We start from the raw sequence: 13,038 nt of genomic DNA, 5'->3' as shown, positions 1-13,038 counted from the left end.
CAGCGCTGGGTGGTGGGGATTTTGCCCCATGGGGAGAATTGGCAGTGCGTGGAGACGTTTTTGGTCACCAAAACTGGGGCAGTGTTTGTAGCATCCAGCAGGTAGGTTCTAGGAATGTTGCTAAACGTCCTACAATGCACTGGGCAGTCCCCCTCACAGAAAAGCATTATCTAGTCCCAAACGTCAGTAACACCGCAGTTGAAAAATCCTGCCATATAATTTTACTTAACTCAGAGTTAGAAGCCAAGGATGCTGGTGAATTAGGGTTAAGGAGTGAGGTTCAGAGAGGTACAGTGACTTGCTCAAGGTTGCACAGGTATCTGGGTCACAACAGGGGGTTTCTATTGATAATTGAGATGCTCTAAAATCCTCATGGCCACGCACAGTGTTAGGCATTGAATAACTCTCTGTTGGATGAATAACAATTTGCTCTAAACTATTTGTCTCTCCAGCTAGACCGGTAAGCTCCAGGAGGGCAGGAGCAGGCTGGCTGTCTCTCTGGGCACAAGGCAGGTTCTAGGGAGTGGATTGTCCTTGATAAACATTGCTTGAATTGCTGCTTCTTAGTGACAGAGCTGAAGGACTTGTTTGGTGTCTCTAGCTGTGCCTTGCATACAAAGGCCACATGAATACGATCCTGACGGTGACAGTGTCCTTCACAATTGGCTTTCAAAACACCGTTAAGAAGAACGTCACCTGTGACTGGAGTCTCGCGGGGGCCAGCCCTAGCAGGTAGCTCATCTGCGGGCACGTGTGGTGGGAATTCTGCCAGCTGGGATGATTAGCTTTCCTGGGGACAGTGGCCCACGGGAGGTACTAACTGTCTCTGATATTGGGGACTTGGATACTAATAACTTCAGCTCTGAACACATTTTATTTGGCAAAGAAGTTTGATTTAAGAGCAGTTAGTTGTTACGAATCTAATACTCCCCAGAAGGAGTCTGACATTTCTCACAGGGATAGAATCATAGACCACCATATTTGGAAGAGATTTTAGGGAACATTCCTTGATGTTACAGATGAGAAAAATTGGGGCCCGGAGAATTTGTGATTCACCAAAATTCATTCAGCGAGTGAACAAAGAGGCTGGAATATAATTCAGCATCCTGATCTATTGATTCAGCTCTCTTTCCACATCTCTTAAGGGTTTTGTAAGTGTTTTTAAACTTAAATGAGTCTGGAAATGTCCAGAGTATTAATTTTCCCTGGCAGTAGAGCCTAACAGGTGATCTGCTTAAGACACATAATCATGTTGTAGTTTGAAAGTACTGCTGACATTGTTATGAATGGATGGTGGACTTAAACGTGATTCACTCGTGTTGCATCCCAGCCAAGCTGAGCCCATCTTGGATGGGATGCTTGTACCGCGGCAGCCACGATGGATTGGGTCTCCTGGCTGCATGGTCCTCAGGCCCAGGTTGGAGAACGGGGGCTCTCAGGAGAGAGAACTGCGGTGCTCACAGGAGGCCTGTTTCTGCTCTGCACTTGTTTTCAGCTGGCAGTTCGCCTGCACCGACCTCTGGAAGATGTGTGTGCTTCGCTCCACGCATCTCCAGCTACCTCCCGAGAACTCCCCAGTGCTGGTTCATCAGGTTGATCTCCTCCCTTTGTCTCCGGAGATGGGCGTGTTCTATGTGGATGAGATTATTATTGCAGACACAAACCTAACAGGTGATTGTCAAATCCACTTTCCTCCATGGGCCTGTCCATCAAATGCCGTCTTCGAACTTTTCTGGAGGGGCTGCTTTTCTGTTAATGGTGAGAGAACATATGATTCTCCATCTTTCCTGCCTCGATCCTGGAGAGAAGATGGAATTGGAATTCTGTGTCCTTGGGCCCTATATCTCTCTAACTAGTTCCTTTTTTCCCCCCCTATTTATTCCAATGCTTGCTCTTGCTTTGGGTGTCTGTGATCTTACCCCAATCTTACCAATTTCTTGCTGAGGGGCCTTTGTTTTCTCATCCATAAAATGGGCTTAATGAGGGCCCTACCCCATTGGATTACTATGAAGAATAACTGAAGTATAGTGTAAAGCACTCATCATGGGTCCTGACTAGTAAGTGCTCAATAAGTGTAATCAATTATTAGTACTATTATCATTACTGTTGTTAGGCCAGCAGGATTTCTCCACCTCTCCATCTGTGAATATCTGTCATACAAAGTGCTGTAAGGAACACAGTAATATCTGGCCCTGTAAATGGGCCACAAGTCTGATTTACAGCCCTTAGGACTGACTCGGTGGGAGTTGGAGGGTCACCACATCCACATGAGAACAACCTCGTCTTTCCTTCTCCCCATCTGGTTCCCCTCACACATCACTCAGAGCTCAGGCCTGGCCCCTCTCTGCACAGAGTCCCTTGACCTCTCTTGGGTGCAGTGCTGTCACCTGGCTTTGCTTGTCTTAAGGGCAAGGTGCTCATCAGGGGTTCTCCTGAGGCCACGTGTGACACACACCCTGGGGACAGAAGCCCAGACAGATGGTGTGGTTTGCTCGCAGGCCCTCCAGGCTTCCAACTTTGTTCCCTCTCTCTTTTCTGTCAAATCCCTTGTGACTCTGGGCCTCGGCTTCCCTGCTTCTTGTAGCTTCTCTGTTTTTCTCTCTCCAAGGAGAAAAGTATGGAACAGGCATTTGCATTCTGATTTTCAAGTGTGCAACTTTTTAATCTTTTGCCTGGAAGTTGTAGAGCTGGGGGCAGGGGAGTGTGGAAGTGGGGGGGTGGGGGTAGGAGAACTCTCTTTCAGCCCTGAAAATACATCATCTTTGATACTCTTCAGAATTCCATCCCTTATCTGTTTCAGTGATGTGAGTGTTTTGGGGGTATCTGGGTCAGAATGCCTTATTGCTTATTTCAAACTCTGTTTGTGTTCTGACACACAGAAAATAATATTCAAATGGTGTGCTGGGGTAACTGTCTGAGTTTCTTGGTGCCCAAGACAACTGGCTGGGGCCTCTGGTGACCCCAAGTGCTACCCAGATTCCCAGAGCACTGAGGGGATCATTACTGCATGCACTTGAACCCACTGACTGGACTGGGAAACTCAGGACTGGATAATAGGTGTCGTTTCCCTTTATCCTCCCCAAACCCTCAAAGCCCAGGATCCAGAATCCTTTCTCACTGCCATCACCGCTTTGCCACCAAATGCTCCAGTATCTGGAGCCATGTAAGGGTGAGGTGGGAGGGGAACAGAGAGGCAGAGACAAGAAAGATGGGAGATGGCTTGGGTAAAACCATCTATTTCCCACTGTCCAGTCATCCTGCTGGCCACAAGTTTCCTGTGAGTATTATTTAATGGTAACATAAACTCTATGCAATCGGGCTCCATATTCATAGTTAACTGTCTGACATTTATCTGATCAGCTTAACACTTGGTTATATTCTCCCACCGAATGTCCTCTATGAAAGTTCTTTTCATCTAGTGGTAGCTACCAAATATTTCTCATTTAATTCTCAGAACCCCGTGAGATGGTCCTATGATCCCCACTCTATAGATGAGGAAACCAAAGCTGACAGGATACTAAGTGTCTTGCCTCAAATCGGCTGGCATGTGGGGGAGATTGGAACCCAGAGATGGTTGACACCAGAGCCAAACCTTCAATGACTCCATACTCAACTGAGCAAATAAACTTTTATTGAGCCCTTGCTCTGTGCCTGGTGTTGTGTTCAGCATTGGGCCTGCAAAGACTGCCTCGATTGTACAGACTTGGAAAAGAAGCTGCCTTTACATGGTGCCTGGTAGGAGGGAAAGAGGATATTAAACTATATTTGCTGGTCATTTAAACCTGCCATCTCACTAAACTCTCCCTGCCATGCAGACTGATATCTGTCATGAGTCCCACTTTATCAATGAGAAAACAGAGTCGTACAGAGTTTATAGTGATTAGCCAAATAGTAACCCAATAGAAGTGGAAAATAAGGATTTGAACACTGGTCCATCTTAAAGCTTGCACTCTCTCTGCACACATGTTGACGCCATGCTGCGGATAAAACTCAAGTACCTCTAGTATGTGCTTTGTGTGTTCAGTGTTCCCAAGGGGGATCAGCTTGTGTTCCTGGAGCTGCCAGGCTTTGGGAAGAAAAGGAGGAAAGGGGGCAGTCCGCACTGCCATAGATGAGCTGTGTGTGTGTGTGGCGGTGTCGTGGTGGGAGCCTCCAATGACACAGGCAGTGATGCTTGGCTGACTTGGGGCTTATTGAACTTTGCTGTGGAATTAGTCATCGTCTCCTTATGCCATGACCTTGCATTTTCCTTTCGCAACTAAATTCCTACTTCCTCTTCCTTTTCTCTTCCTGGCAGCTGGTAGGTAGGAATCTCTGCTTTAAGTGTATGCTGGGATGTGAGTAACTCAGCCTCTCCAGCGGGGACCTGCCACACAGCAAGTTTTCCACCTTGATTTACTTGATAATGATTGGATCATTGGTCTCTAGTTTCTCAGGCTGCCTCTGGAACAGCTCGCCCTGGCGGGAATCTGCTGGAATTGCTCTCTGTGGTGGGATCCCCTCCCGTCTACAGTGTGACCTCCTGGTTGGCAGGGTGTGGCTTGGAGCTCCCGCTCATCACTGCAAGGTAGGGAACCATCTTTGCTCACCTATCCCTGCTTAAAATTGTTAACTGCCCTCAGAAGACACAGAGGTGAGACTTTTTATCAGGAAAAGCTACCTGCCGTGTGGCTCAAAGCAATAGTTCTCAGTCTTAAGAATGCCCTATCAGACTTACCTGGAGGTTGTGTTAAAGCACAAATTGCTGGCCCCTAACCACACCATCATAGTTCAGTAGGTTTGGGGCAGTACCTGATAGTTTGCATTTCTAATGAGTTCCCAGGCAATGCTTATTCTATTGATCTGGGGACCACATTTTGAGAACTAGTTCCTAGTGAATTTGTTTACAGGTAGTTGTATTTTTATGCTTATCAGAGGTTCACATTACCACTGTTTGAGAGGAAACTCTCCTTCCATTCCGCATATATTAATCTTATTGGAATCATTTGAGGCCAAAGGAAATAGTCAAAGGAACAATACCAGCCAGTTCTAAGAGCTCACCACCAGATGGCACTAGAGCCCCATAAGCATTGGTTCTTCAATAATCAAACCTCTGGCCACAGTTTACAAAGCAGTAACTAAGAATCAGGCTCCTCCAAGCTCCTGGAACACATGTATGCTGTAATTTGTTCTTTTAAATTTTCACTAAAATCCCAGTAGGATGGGAAGAATTGTAGGCAAAGAAGTAGGCAAAAAGTAGGCAAAGAAACCTTGAATCTGTGCTCCATTTTCCTTGACTTAGTGTTTCATGGGCCTCTGGGCAGGACAGACACAGAAATCATCAATAGAATGAAGGAGGGAAAGAGCTTCAGTGGTGGAGAGGGAGCTGTCAGATTAGCCAGCCCGTGGTCCTGTGCTCCAAACCTACTGAATTATGTAGTTATTAACTCTGAAATGATGGAGTATAGTTTAGGTCCACACTTAGAGGGGTCCTCACAACCTCCTTTTCTTTTTCTTTTTTTTTTGGCCGAGTGGCATTCGGTCTCTTAGTTCCCTGACCAGGGATCAAACCCGTGCCCCCTACTGTGGAAGCGCAGAGTCCTAACCACTGGACCGCCAGGGAATTCCCACAACCTCCCTTTCTGAGTTTTCCTCAAGTCCCTTAGTTCCTTCTGGAAGCCGCCAGCCTGAGCAAGTCAGGACAACCTTCAGAGTGGCCCCCAAAACAGATAGTATCAGTCTATTTCTGTATGATTTAAGTATGCACATCAATATGTAGCACTTAAGTAATATTATTGATTGAAATCACACATGTTTGTTGTTGAAAATTAGGAAAATACAGAAAAACAGTTAGAAAAAGTTACAAAGCACTCAGAATCCCTCTGCTCAGAGATAACTTCTGTTAATGCACTGGATCCATATTCCTACAGCCTTTTCCCCAAGCAGTTTTTGTTTGAATATATACATATATATGTTTACTTTTTAAATCTCAGATTGGGACCACACATAAGACACTATATTTGTAACATGCCCTTTTCACCTACTGGTATAAATGGAATATTTCCCCATTTCATTAAGTCTGCTTCTAGATATGGTTTTTAATGGCTGAATAGTATTCCATCTCATGGTGTGTCATGATGTATTTGACCTATTTATTGTATTAAAAGCAGGATTAGTCAGGCAGTGTGTTTGCATACAGGTGCTGGATAAGGACTCCACTAGATGGAGTGGCCTGTTTCTGCTGGGGATGCTGAGTGCAGAGGGTCTGTGGACTAAGGCCCAAGTTTTCATCTGACTGTGCAAATGCGGTTAGAGAACACTGGGTTCTCCTTCCACTCTGCGTCAGGACCAGAGCTGTGGAGACCAGAGTCATCACTCTTTGCTCTGCATCCCTGTGCTTCCAGGATCAATAGAGGGGAACTGTGGAATGCCCTAAAGAACCCTCATACTTACCTTACATTTTCTCTGCTGTGATGGGAGAGGGGTGCACAGTATTTGGGAGCTTGAGCTCATGGTCTGGAAACATGGGAGACCGCTGGTCTTTGAGATGGAGCTCTGTTCTGTCTGGAGCAGCTGCTGGAGGGTCCCCATGGTTAATGCTTTGCTTCTGATATGTCACAGCTCTGTGCCCACTGGAGGAGCAGAAGAAGGATCCGGGTTGGTCCAGGTGACAACACAGAGGCTACAGAGGACAAGTCCACCTTTAGGAGGACACTTTTGCATCCAGCTTTCTAACACAGTGATTCCTGGTAAAGGGGCCATTGGGGGTGCAGTGTTTCTCATTGTACACCATCCTGCCAGACAGGGTGACAGTCTTACAGTTTTTTTGTTTTCCAGTGTCTGAGAATGACCTTCTTAAAGTTAAAGATCTGGGCAATAACAACCGCATATCATTGTTAATATGATCCCAATCTTTAAGTTTTGTAGATGTGGAAACTGAGTGGATTAGCTTCCTGGGGCTGTCATAGCAAATTATACAACCTTGGTGGCTTAAAACGACAGAAATTTATTCTCTTCCAGTTCTGGAGGTCAGAGTCCACAATCAAGTTGTTGTCAGGGCCACTCTCCCTCCTCAGGCTCTAGGGGAGGATCTGTTTCCTGCCTCTCGCAGCATCTGGTGGCTGCCAGCATCCCTTGGCTGCGGGCGCATCACTCCAACTGCTGCCTCCCTGGTCACACTGTCTCTTCCTCTCCTGTGTATGAGTGCGTTTAGGGCCCACCTGGATAATCCAGGATGAACTCCTCTTCTCAAGATCCTTAACCACATCTTTTGCTTTATAAAGTAATATTCATAGTTTCCTGGGATCAGGACACTGACATATCCTTTTGAGGGCCACCATTCAGCCCACTATACTCAGGCTTGCCCAAAGCTCATAAAAGTAGTTGATGGCAGGGTCCAGGTATGAACTTGAGTCTTTGCTTCTCAGTTTGGTCCTCTTCTCTCTAGAGTTTCCTAGGCCAAAATCCACGGTAGCCACGGCCCTTCCAAATTAAACTTCACAGTGACACCACATGATTTTGAGGATTTTAGGAATCATAACACATGTAGAAAGAGCTTTCAGCTGCGATGAGGGTAGAACAGTTTCTAAATCTTCAAGTACATACACATCTCACAAAGGACAGGATTAGATGTGATTATAATATGTTATTTATTTGGTAAAAACATAGGGGAATCAGAAAGGGGTCTCAGGAGAACTCAAGAATGGCCGTATAAAAATTGGCACATGGTCCAGGAGTCTTCTGCCCTCTCAAGCAGAAGGATGCTGGACTTGCAAAGAATCTTCTTGGCTGGAGGAATGGAGTGGAGTTTTTACTCTAGTAGGGCAAATTAGGAAAAGTTGATGGCCCCTGGGCTATTGGAGTCTGATAAGTGGGTGAGTAAGTGCATCAGAGCCCTGCCTCTGAAGCCCATTACTGTGCTGTTTCCCTTCTCACAAATGAGAAAGCTGCAGCCTGTCTGTAGAGAGACTTTTCCTGCTGTCATATCCTGTTGCTGATACTCCTCACGTCACTGCCTGTAGACAACCGGGGGGAAAGCCAGCCTTCACCTGGCCATTTGAAATGGCCCTCAAATGGTGTATTAAATCTTTTTTAAAAAGATGAGAATGTTGTTTGCATTTTGGAAATACAATGGTATTTCACTAACACTCCAGGGCAGTGTGGGATTCAAAAGGAAAGCTCTTGAGTAGGTAGAAGGCAACCTGGGTTTTAATCTAAACCCCTCTCACTTGGTTGACAAGCTTCTGAATCACACTGGGTTTCATTTTCTTCATCTCTCAAGGAGGTGTTAGGATATCTAGATGACCCACCTCACAGAGATGTTGGGAGTACCTAAGGAAATGGAAACTTTTGGTAAAGCATGAAACAGTGTTCAAACACAGCAAGGCTTAAGCCCAAAGTGCTGTTATTTCTCTACGGGGATGTGAGATGGGGAAGCAGGTGGTTAGGCTTAAAGGAAATTGTAATGGAGAAACCGAAGTTCAATGCCAACATTCCTCAGCTTGGTTGGCTAAGTTTTTATGGGTGTCAGCTGCTTTGTGCCTTCCCTACTCCTTTTGAAAGGTGGCCGGCCAACTTTTCCCTGTTCACAGGGCCAGCTAAAGTTTTCTGGGGAAAACCCAATATTTAATTAGACTTTCAGGGATTACCAGGGTGTCTGGAATTTACATTTTGAGTTGACAGTTGAGATAGGTTTGTCTGATGCGATTGTGTCCTCTGCTTGAGAGATGTGATGCTGATTAAAGGGACCATGATATAAAAAGTGAGCACCTACTTATATTTGCCCTAAAAATGGCTTAACTGGACTGAGGATTTTCTTGAACTTGATGGTCTCTGCACGTGTAGTAGGCATTCTGATGTGTATTCTCTGCTGTCTTGATGATGAGATGCTGCAAGGTGGACTAATTAGTGTCCTGTACTTTTTATATCATGACCTTCTCCCCCAGCTGTCCCTGTGCACATCTCAGCTAGTCACCTCCAAAAGCTCTTACAAACCAACGCTGATGACTTCACATCTAGGTACCTCAATGTCAGTGACTTCACTGTGACGGAGGATCTAAAGTCTTGCTATGAACATGTGTGGACTCTCTCCTGGTCCAACCAGGTTGGGGACTTGCCCAGCTTTATAAGGGTATGTATGGTATCCCTTTTGGTTTTGTGGATTTGGTGCTCTGGAGCAATTTTGTGAAAAAGAAATCAGAATTATATGAATGAAAACTGTCATGATTTGTGAATTTTGTTGGAATATTCAAATAAAGGGGTTCAATGATCTTTCTGAAAGTTTTCAAGACGTATTTTATATCTCATATTGCTGATAAAGCAGTTTAAACCCAACATCACCTTTTCTAACTTGATATGGTAGAGAAGTTGTTGGTCAGGGTCCACCATACAATAATTCTACATCTGTTATTGGATAATTTAAGCAGATGTGATTGACTTAGATTATCATGGAGGCAGATGGCACAGCAGAAGGAAGTTTAGGAAAGGATTTGCTGTCTTTGGATAATGACAAAACCAGATGCTCTTGCATATTTAGGGTTTTAAAAAATAATCTAACGATCATCTAGCGTTTGATTTTATGAAGTGAAACCCGAGATGAAATTTTATTCTTGTTATTTGGTATTGCGGGTCATCTGGTTTTCATACAAAATCCTTGGGTGGAGATGGAGGAAGGATAGGAGTCATCTCATGGCACTTGTTTCCTGACATTTTATTTTAATATTTTGGATTGAAAACTTGTAAAATAGAAAAGCACATGGAAACAAAATATCTCAAGACTTAGAAGATCAGTATAGTGTGCATTTTTTTGGGTAACTCTACTTGCATATAAATATTCTTCTAGTCTACTGGGGCTTTCATTAGCCATTACTTACTGTTAGGTTACTAGATTTCAAGCCCCTGTCTCTCCATTTTCACTTTCTAGTTATCTGATTATCTTAAACAGAATGTGAAAACACCCTTTGTTATTTGTTTTAAGCAAGATTAGACTTCATTCCATGGCAGAATTCACCAGAACTGTAACCATCTTAGGTATCTGATGAAAACCTAACGGGAGTGAACCCTGCTGTAACCACTCGTGTGGTATATGATGGTGGAGTCTTCCTTGGACCCATATTTGGAGACATGTTGGTCACTGCCAACCAGTACACTCAGGTGAGAGCGGATGGGCCACCCAAAGTGAAGTACTAGTTTCAGGTCTACTGCAGCCCCTCCTGATTTGTAATGTGGACCAATCCTAAGGGTCAGCTTTCTAATTCGCAAAACAGAGACAGTTGTGGCTGTGCTTTTCTACCTCCACAGGGTATGGAGAGTACGCTGAAAATATAAGTGCTTTGTATATACAACATCCTGTTATTATAATTATTGATGCTACTATGGTACCAAAAATAGAGAACCTCTCTAGCTACATATGATTTATACCTCCACACAGTGGCCTTGGAAAGTAAATGAGCTAAGTCAACCCCTTTTCTCTTTAAAATGTCCTTTGCTATTTCCCATTGCCCATACTCCTGTTATAAGTCATCTGCTTTTAATTAGAGACAATTTTGAAATGCAAAAACTATAAAGAATAATATAACCAACACCTGGGTACCCAAACGAGGATTAACAATTGCCAACATTTGATGTATTTATTTTATTTTTTTTTTGGTCTTTATGAATAACGTGAAACAGTACAGATGAAGAGTTTCTTATCACCTGTGCCTTCATGCCATCCCAATACCCCTTCCCTTATAAGCAAACACTATCATAAATATAGTGTGTGTGCTTTTAATCCTTATTTTATATGTAGAGAATCAGAGTTCAATCTTTTTCACCTTTCTTATCTCTAAGTATTGTAGAGTTCTATTAGATTAACCTTAGTCCCAGTGAGAGGAAAAGACATGTAATTTATTCTTGGGGACCTCCCATTCTAGGATAAAAAAGACCCCAAGCCAAATGTCCAAATACACTCTGATCTTCAGTTATACATCCATGTAGCAATGGTAGAACAGAGGTCCCTACTTCACTGGCATTTACCAGCAAAGACAGGGCTTTTCACAGGAAGTAGGTACTCAGTTGAAAATATAAAGTGATAAAAAGTTCTCACTCAGTTTGAATTTACTTCTATGTGACAGAGAGGGAATTTACTCCAGATTGAACATATTTAATTGCAAAAATGTTAGGTTTCCACATATTTACCATTGTTTTAAAAAAGCCTAACATGTTTGGAGTCATGCTTTACAATTTAGGGTCTATTACTGGAAAATAGAAGGAAAAAAAGAGAATAAGTGAATCATTAACACATTTTAATTTGGACAAACTTCACAAGTACTTTATTAATACCCTTGAGCATATGAAACATGTATGTTTGCTTTTAATGCTTTTGTCTTTTCCAGGTGGTTGTGCGAGTGAATGACATACCAGCTCATTGTTCAGGTTCCTGTTCCTTCCAATACCTTGAGGGGTCAACTCCCCGGGTCCACTCTGTGTGGTATGCCCTCGGTATGTTGTGCACTTGGCATTGAGATGGGCGTGAACTTTATTTTTTAATTGAAGTATAATTGATTTACAATGTCATGTAGTTTCAGTACAGTGATTCGGTTATATATATATACACACATATATATACATATATATATATATATATATATATGTTTTTTCAGATTCTTTTCCCTTATAGGTTATTACAAATATTGAGTATAGCTCCCTGTGCTATACGTTAGGTCCTTGCTGGTTATCTGTTTTATATATAGTAGTGTGTATATGTTGATCCCAACCTCCTAATTTATCCCCCTCCCACCCCTTTCACCTTTGGTAACCATAAGTTTGTCTTCTATGTCTGTGGGTCTATTTCTGTGCATGAACTTTAGACTGAGAGTGACTTGTTGGAGGCCGTGTACCTGGTGATTTGTGGGTAGAAGGTGTGTCCGTTCATGGGGTGGATGTTGAGTGATGCAGCAGAAGGTGAATTTTTTAGCCAATCTAAATGAAATGGTTATGATTTGAAATGGTGGATTTTTTTTTTTTTTTTTTTCTTGGCTGCATCGTGCGGCATGTGGGATCTTAGTTCCCCGACCAGGGTTCAAACCTGCGCCTCCTGCAGTGGAAGTGCAGAGTCTTAACCACTGGACTGCCAGGGAAGTCCCGAAATGGTGGATTTTTGATGACTTAAAATGTTGTATTCTCTTTGTCCCTTGTTTTGAAATATTCTTTATTTTTATTTTTTTCCCCATTTTTTATTGACTAGTGATTTCTCATCACTAGTTTGAGAAAATTTAAGATGAGGGCTCTACGCTATTAAAATCAATATAGATTCCAATACATGAATCAGCATTTAATTCCTTGAATTTTGGGAGAAGAAGGTGAGAGGGAATGAATATTTGATAGAGTTCTTGTAAATGGAGTGATATCACTGAGAGATGATTTCTTTCTTTTAATTTCTTTCTTCTTTTAAGATGACATTGACCTACTGGTCTATATTACTGGAAATAGTTTCTCTGGTGACTCCGAGGCCTTGCAGGTTACAGTGAACAAAACAAGTTGCAAAGTTATTTTCTCAAACCAAACGAATGTGGTGTGTCAGACAGGCCTGCTGCCCGTTGGAATGCATCAGATTTCAATGTTGGTGAGACCCTCTGGTCTTGCCGTCAATGCCAGTGGAGGAGGCCTCTTCCTAAACGTGGAGCCCAGACTGGATGCTGTGGAGCCTTCCAGAGCTGCAGACATTGGTAATCCGGGGGCACCTGCATTGCATCTGACCCTCTGAAGCTAGCATTCTTGCCAATCTGCAGGAATCTAGTCCTGCCGTGTAATAAATTCTGTAGCCACTGTGATTCACAGCTTTCTGTTTTCTGCCATCAGCATTTCTTCCAATGAGTAATAGACATTTGAGCCCTTAAATGAACTCACTTGCCACATGAAGGACCATAGTTTGGCTGATGGTGTCAGGCATCACTGGGTCAATCATTGAGTCATTGGGACAATCTGATCAAATGGAAATGACACTAGGAGGGGGAGTTAGGACATGTGCCTGGGTTTTCAACCTGCCAAAGTCAGAAGTGTGACCTTAGAAGTTTCAGA

General features: G+C 43.4%; 1 protein-coding gene across 1 annotated transcript in view; it reads left to right on the top strand.

Moving 5' to 3' along the window:
- PKHD1 (PKHD1 ciliary IPT domain containing fibrocystin/polyductin) overlaps nucleotides 1–13,038 on the top strand; it is a 432,444-nt gene that overhangs the window by 38,183 nt on the left and 381,223 nt on the right. The window contains exons 21-28 of the mRNA XM_068558204.1: nucleotides 602–732; nucleotides 1,496–1,671; nucleotides 4,429–4,567; nucleotides 6,601–6,728; nucleotides 8,925–9,109; nucleotides 10,009–10,131; nucleotides 11,355–11,460; nucleotides 12,414–12,686. Coding sequence (XP_068414305.1) covers nucleotides 602–732; nucleotides 1,496–1,671; nucleotides 4,429–4,567; nucleotides 6,601–6,728; nucleotides 8,925–9,109; nucleotides 10,009–10,131; nucleotides 11,355–11,460; nucleotides 12,414–12,686 — 1,261 coding nt within the window. The remainder of the gene's footprint in view (nucleotides 1–601; nucleotides 733–1,495; nucleotides 1,672–4,428; nucleotides 4,568–6,600; nucleotides 6,729–8,924; nucleotides 9,110–10,008; nucleotides 10,132–11,354; nucleotides 11,461–12,413; nucleotides 12,687–13,038) is intronic.

The sequence above is a fragment of the Eschrichtius robustus genome, chromosome 12 (genome assembly GCF_028021215.1).
Source record: "Eschrichtius robustus isolate mEscRob2 chromosome 12, mEscRob2.pri, whole genome shotgun sequence".
Lineage (NCBI taxonomy): Eukaryota > Metazoa > Chordata > Mammalia > Artiodactyla > Eschrichtiidae > Eschrichtius > Eschrichtius robustus.
This window is presented reverse-complemented; position numbering and strand designations above follow the sequence as displayed.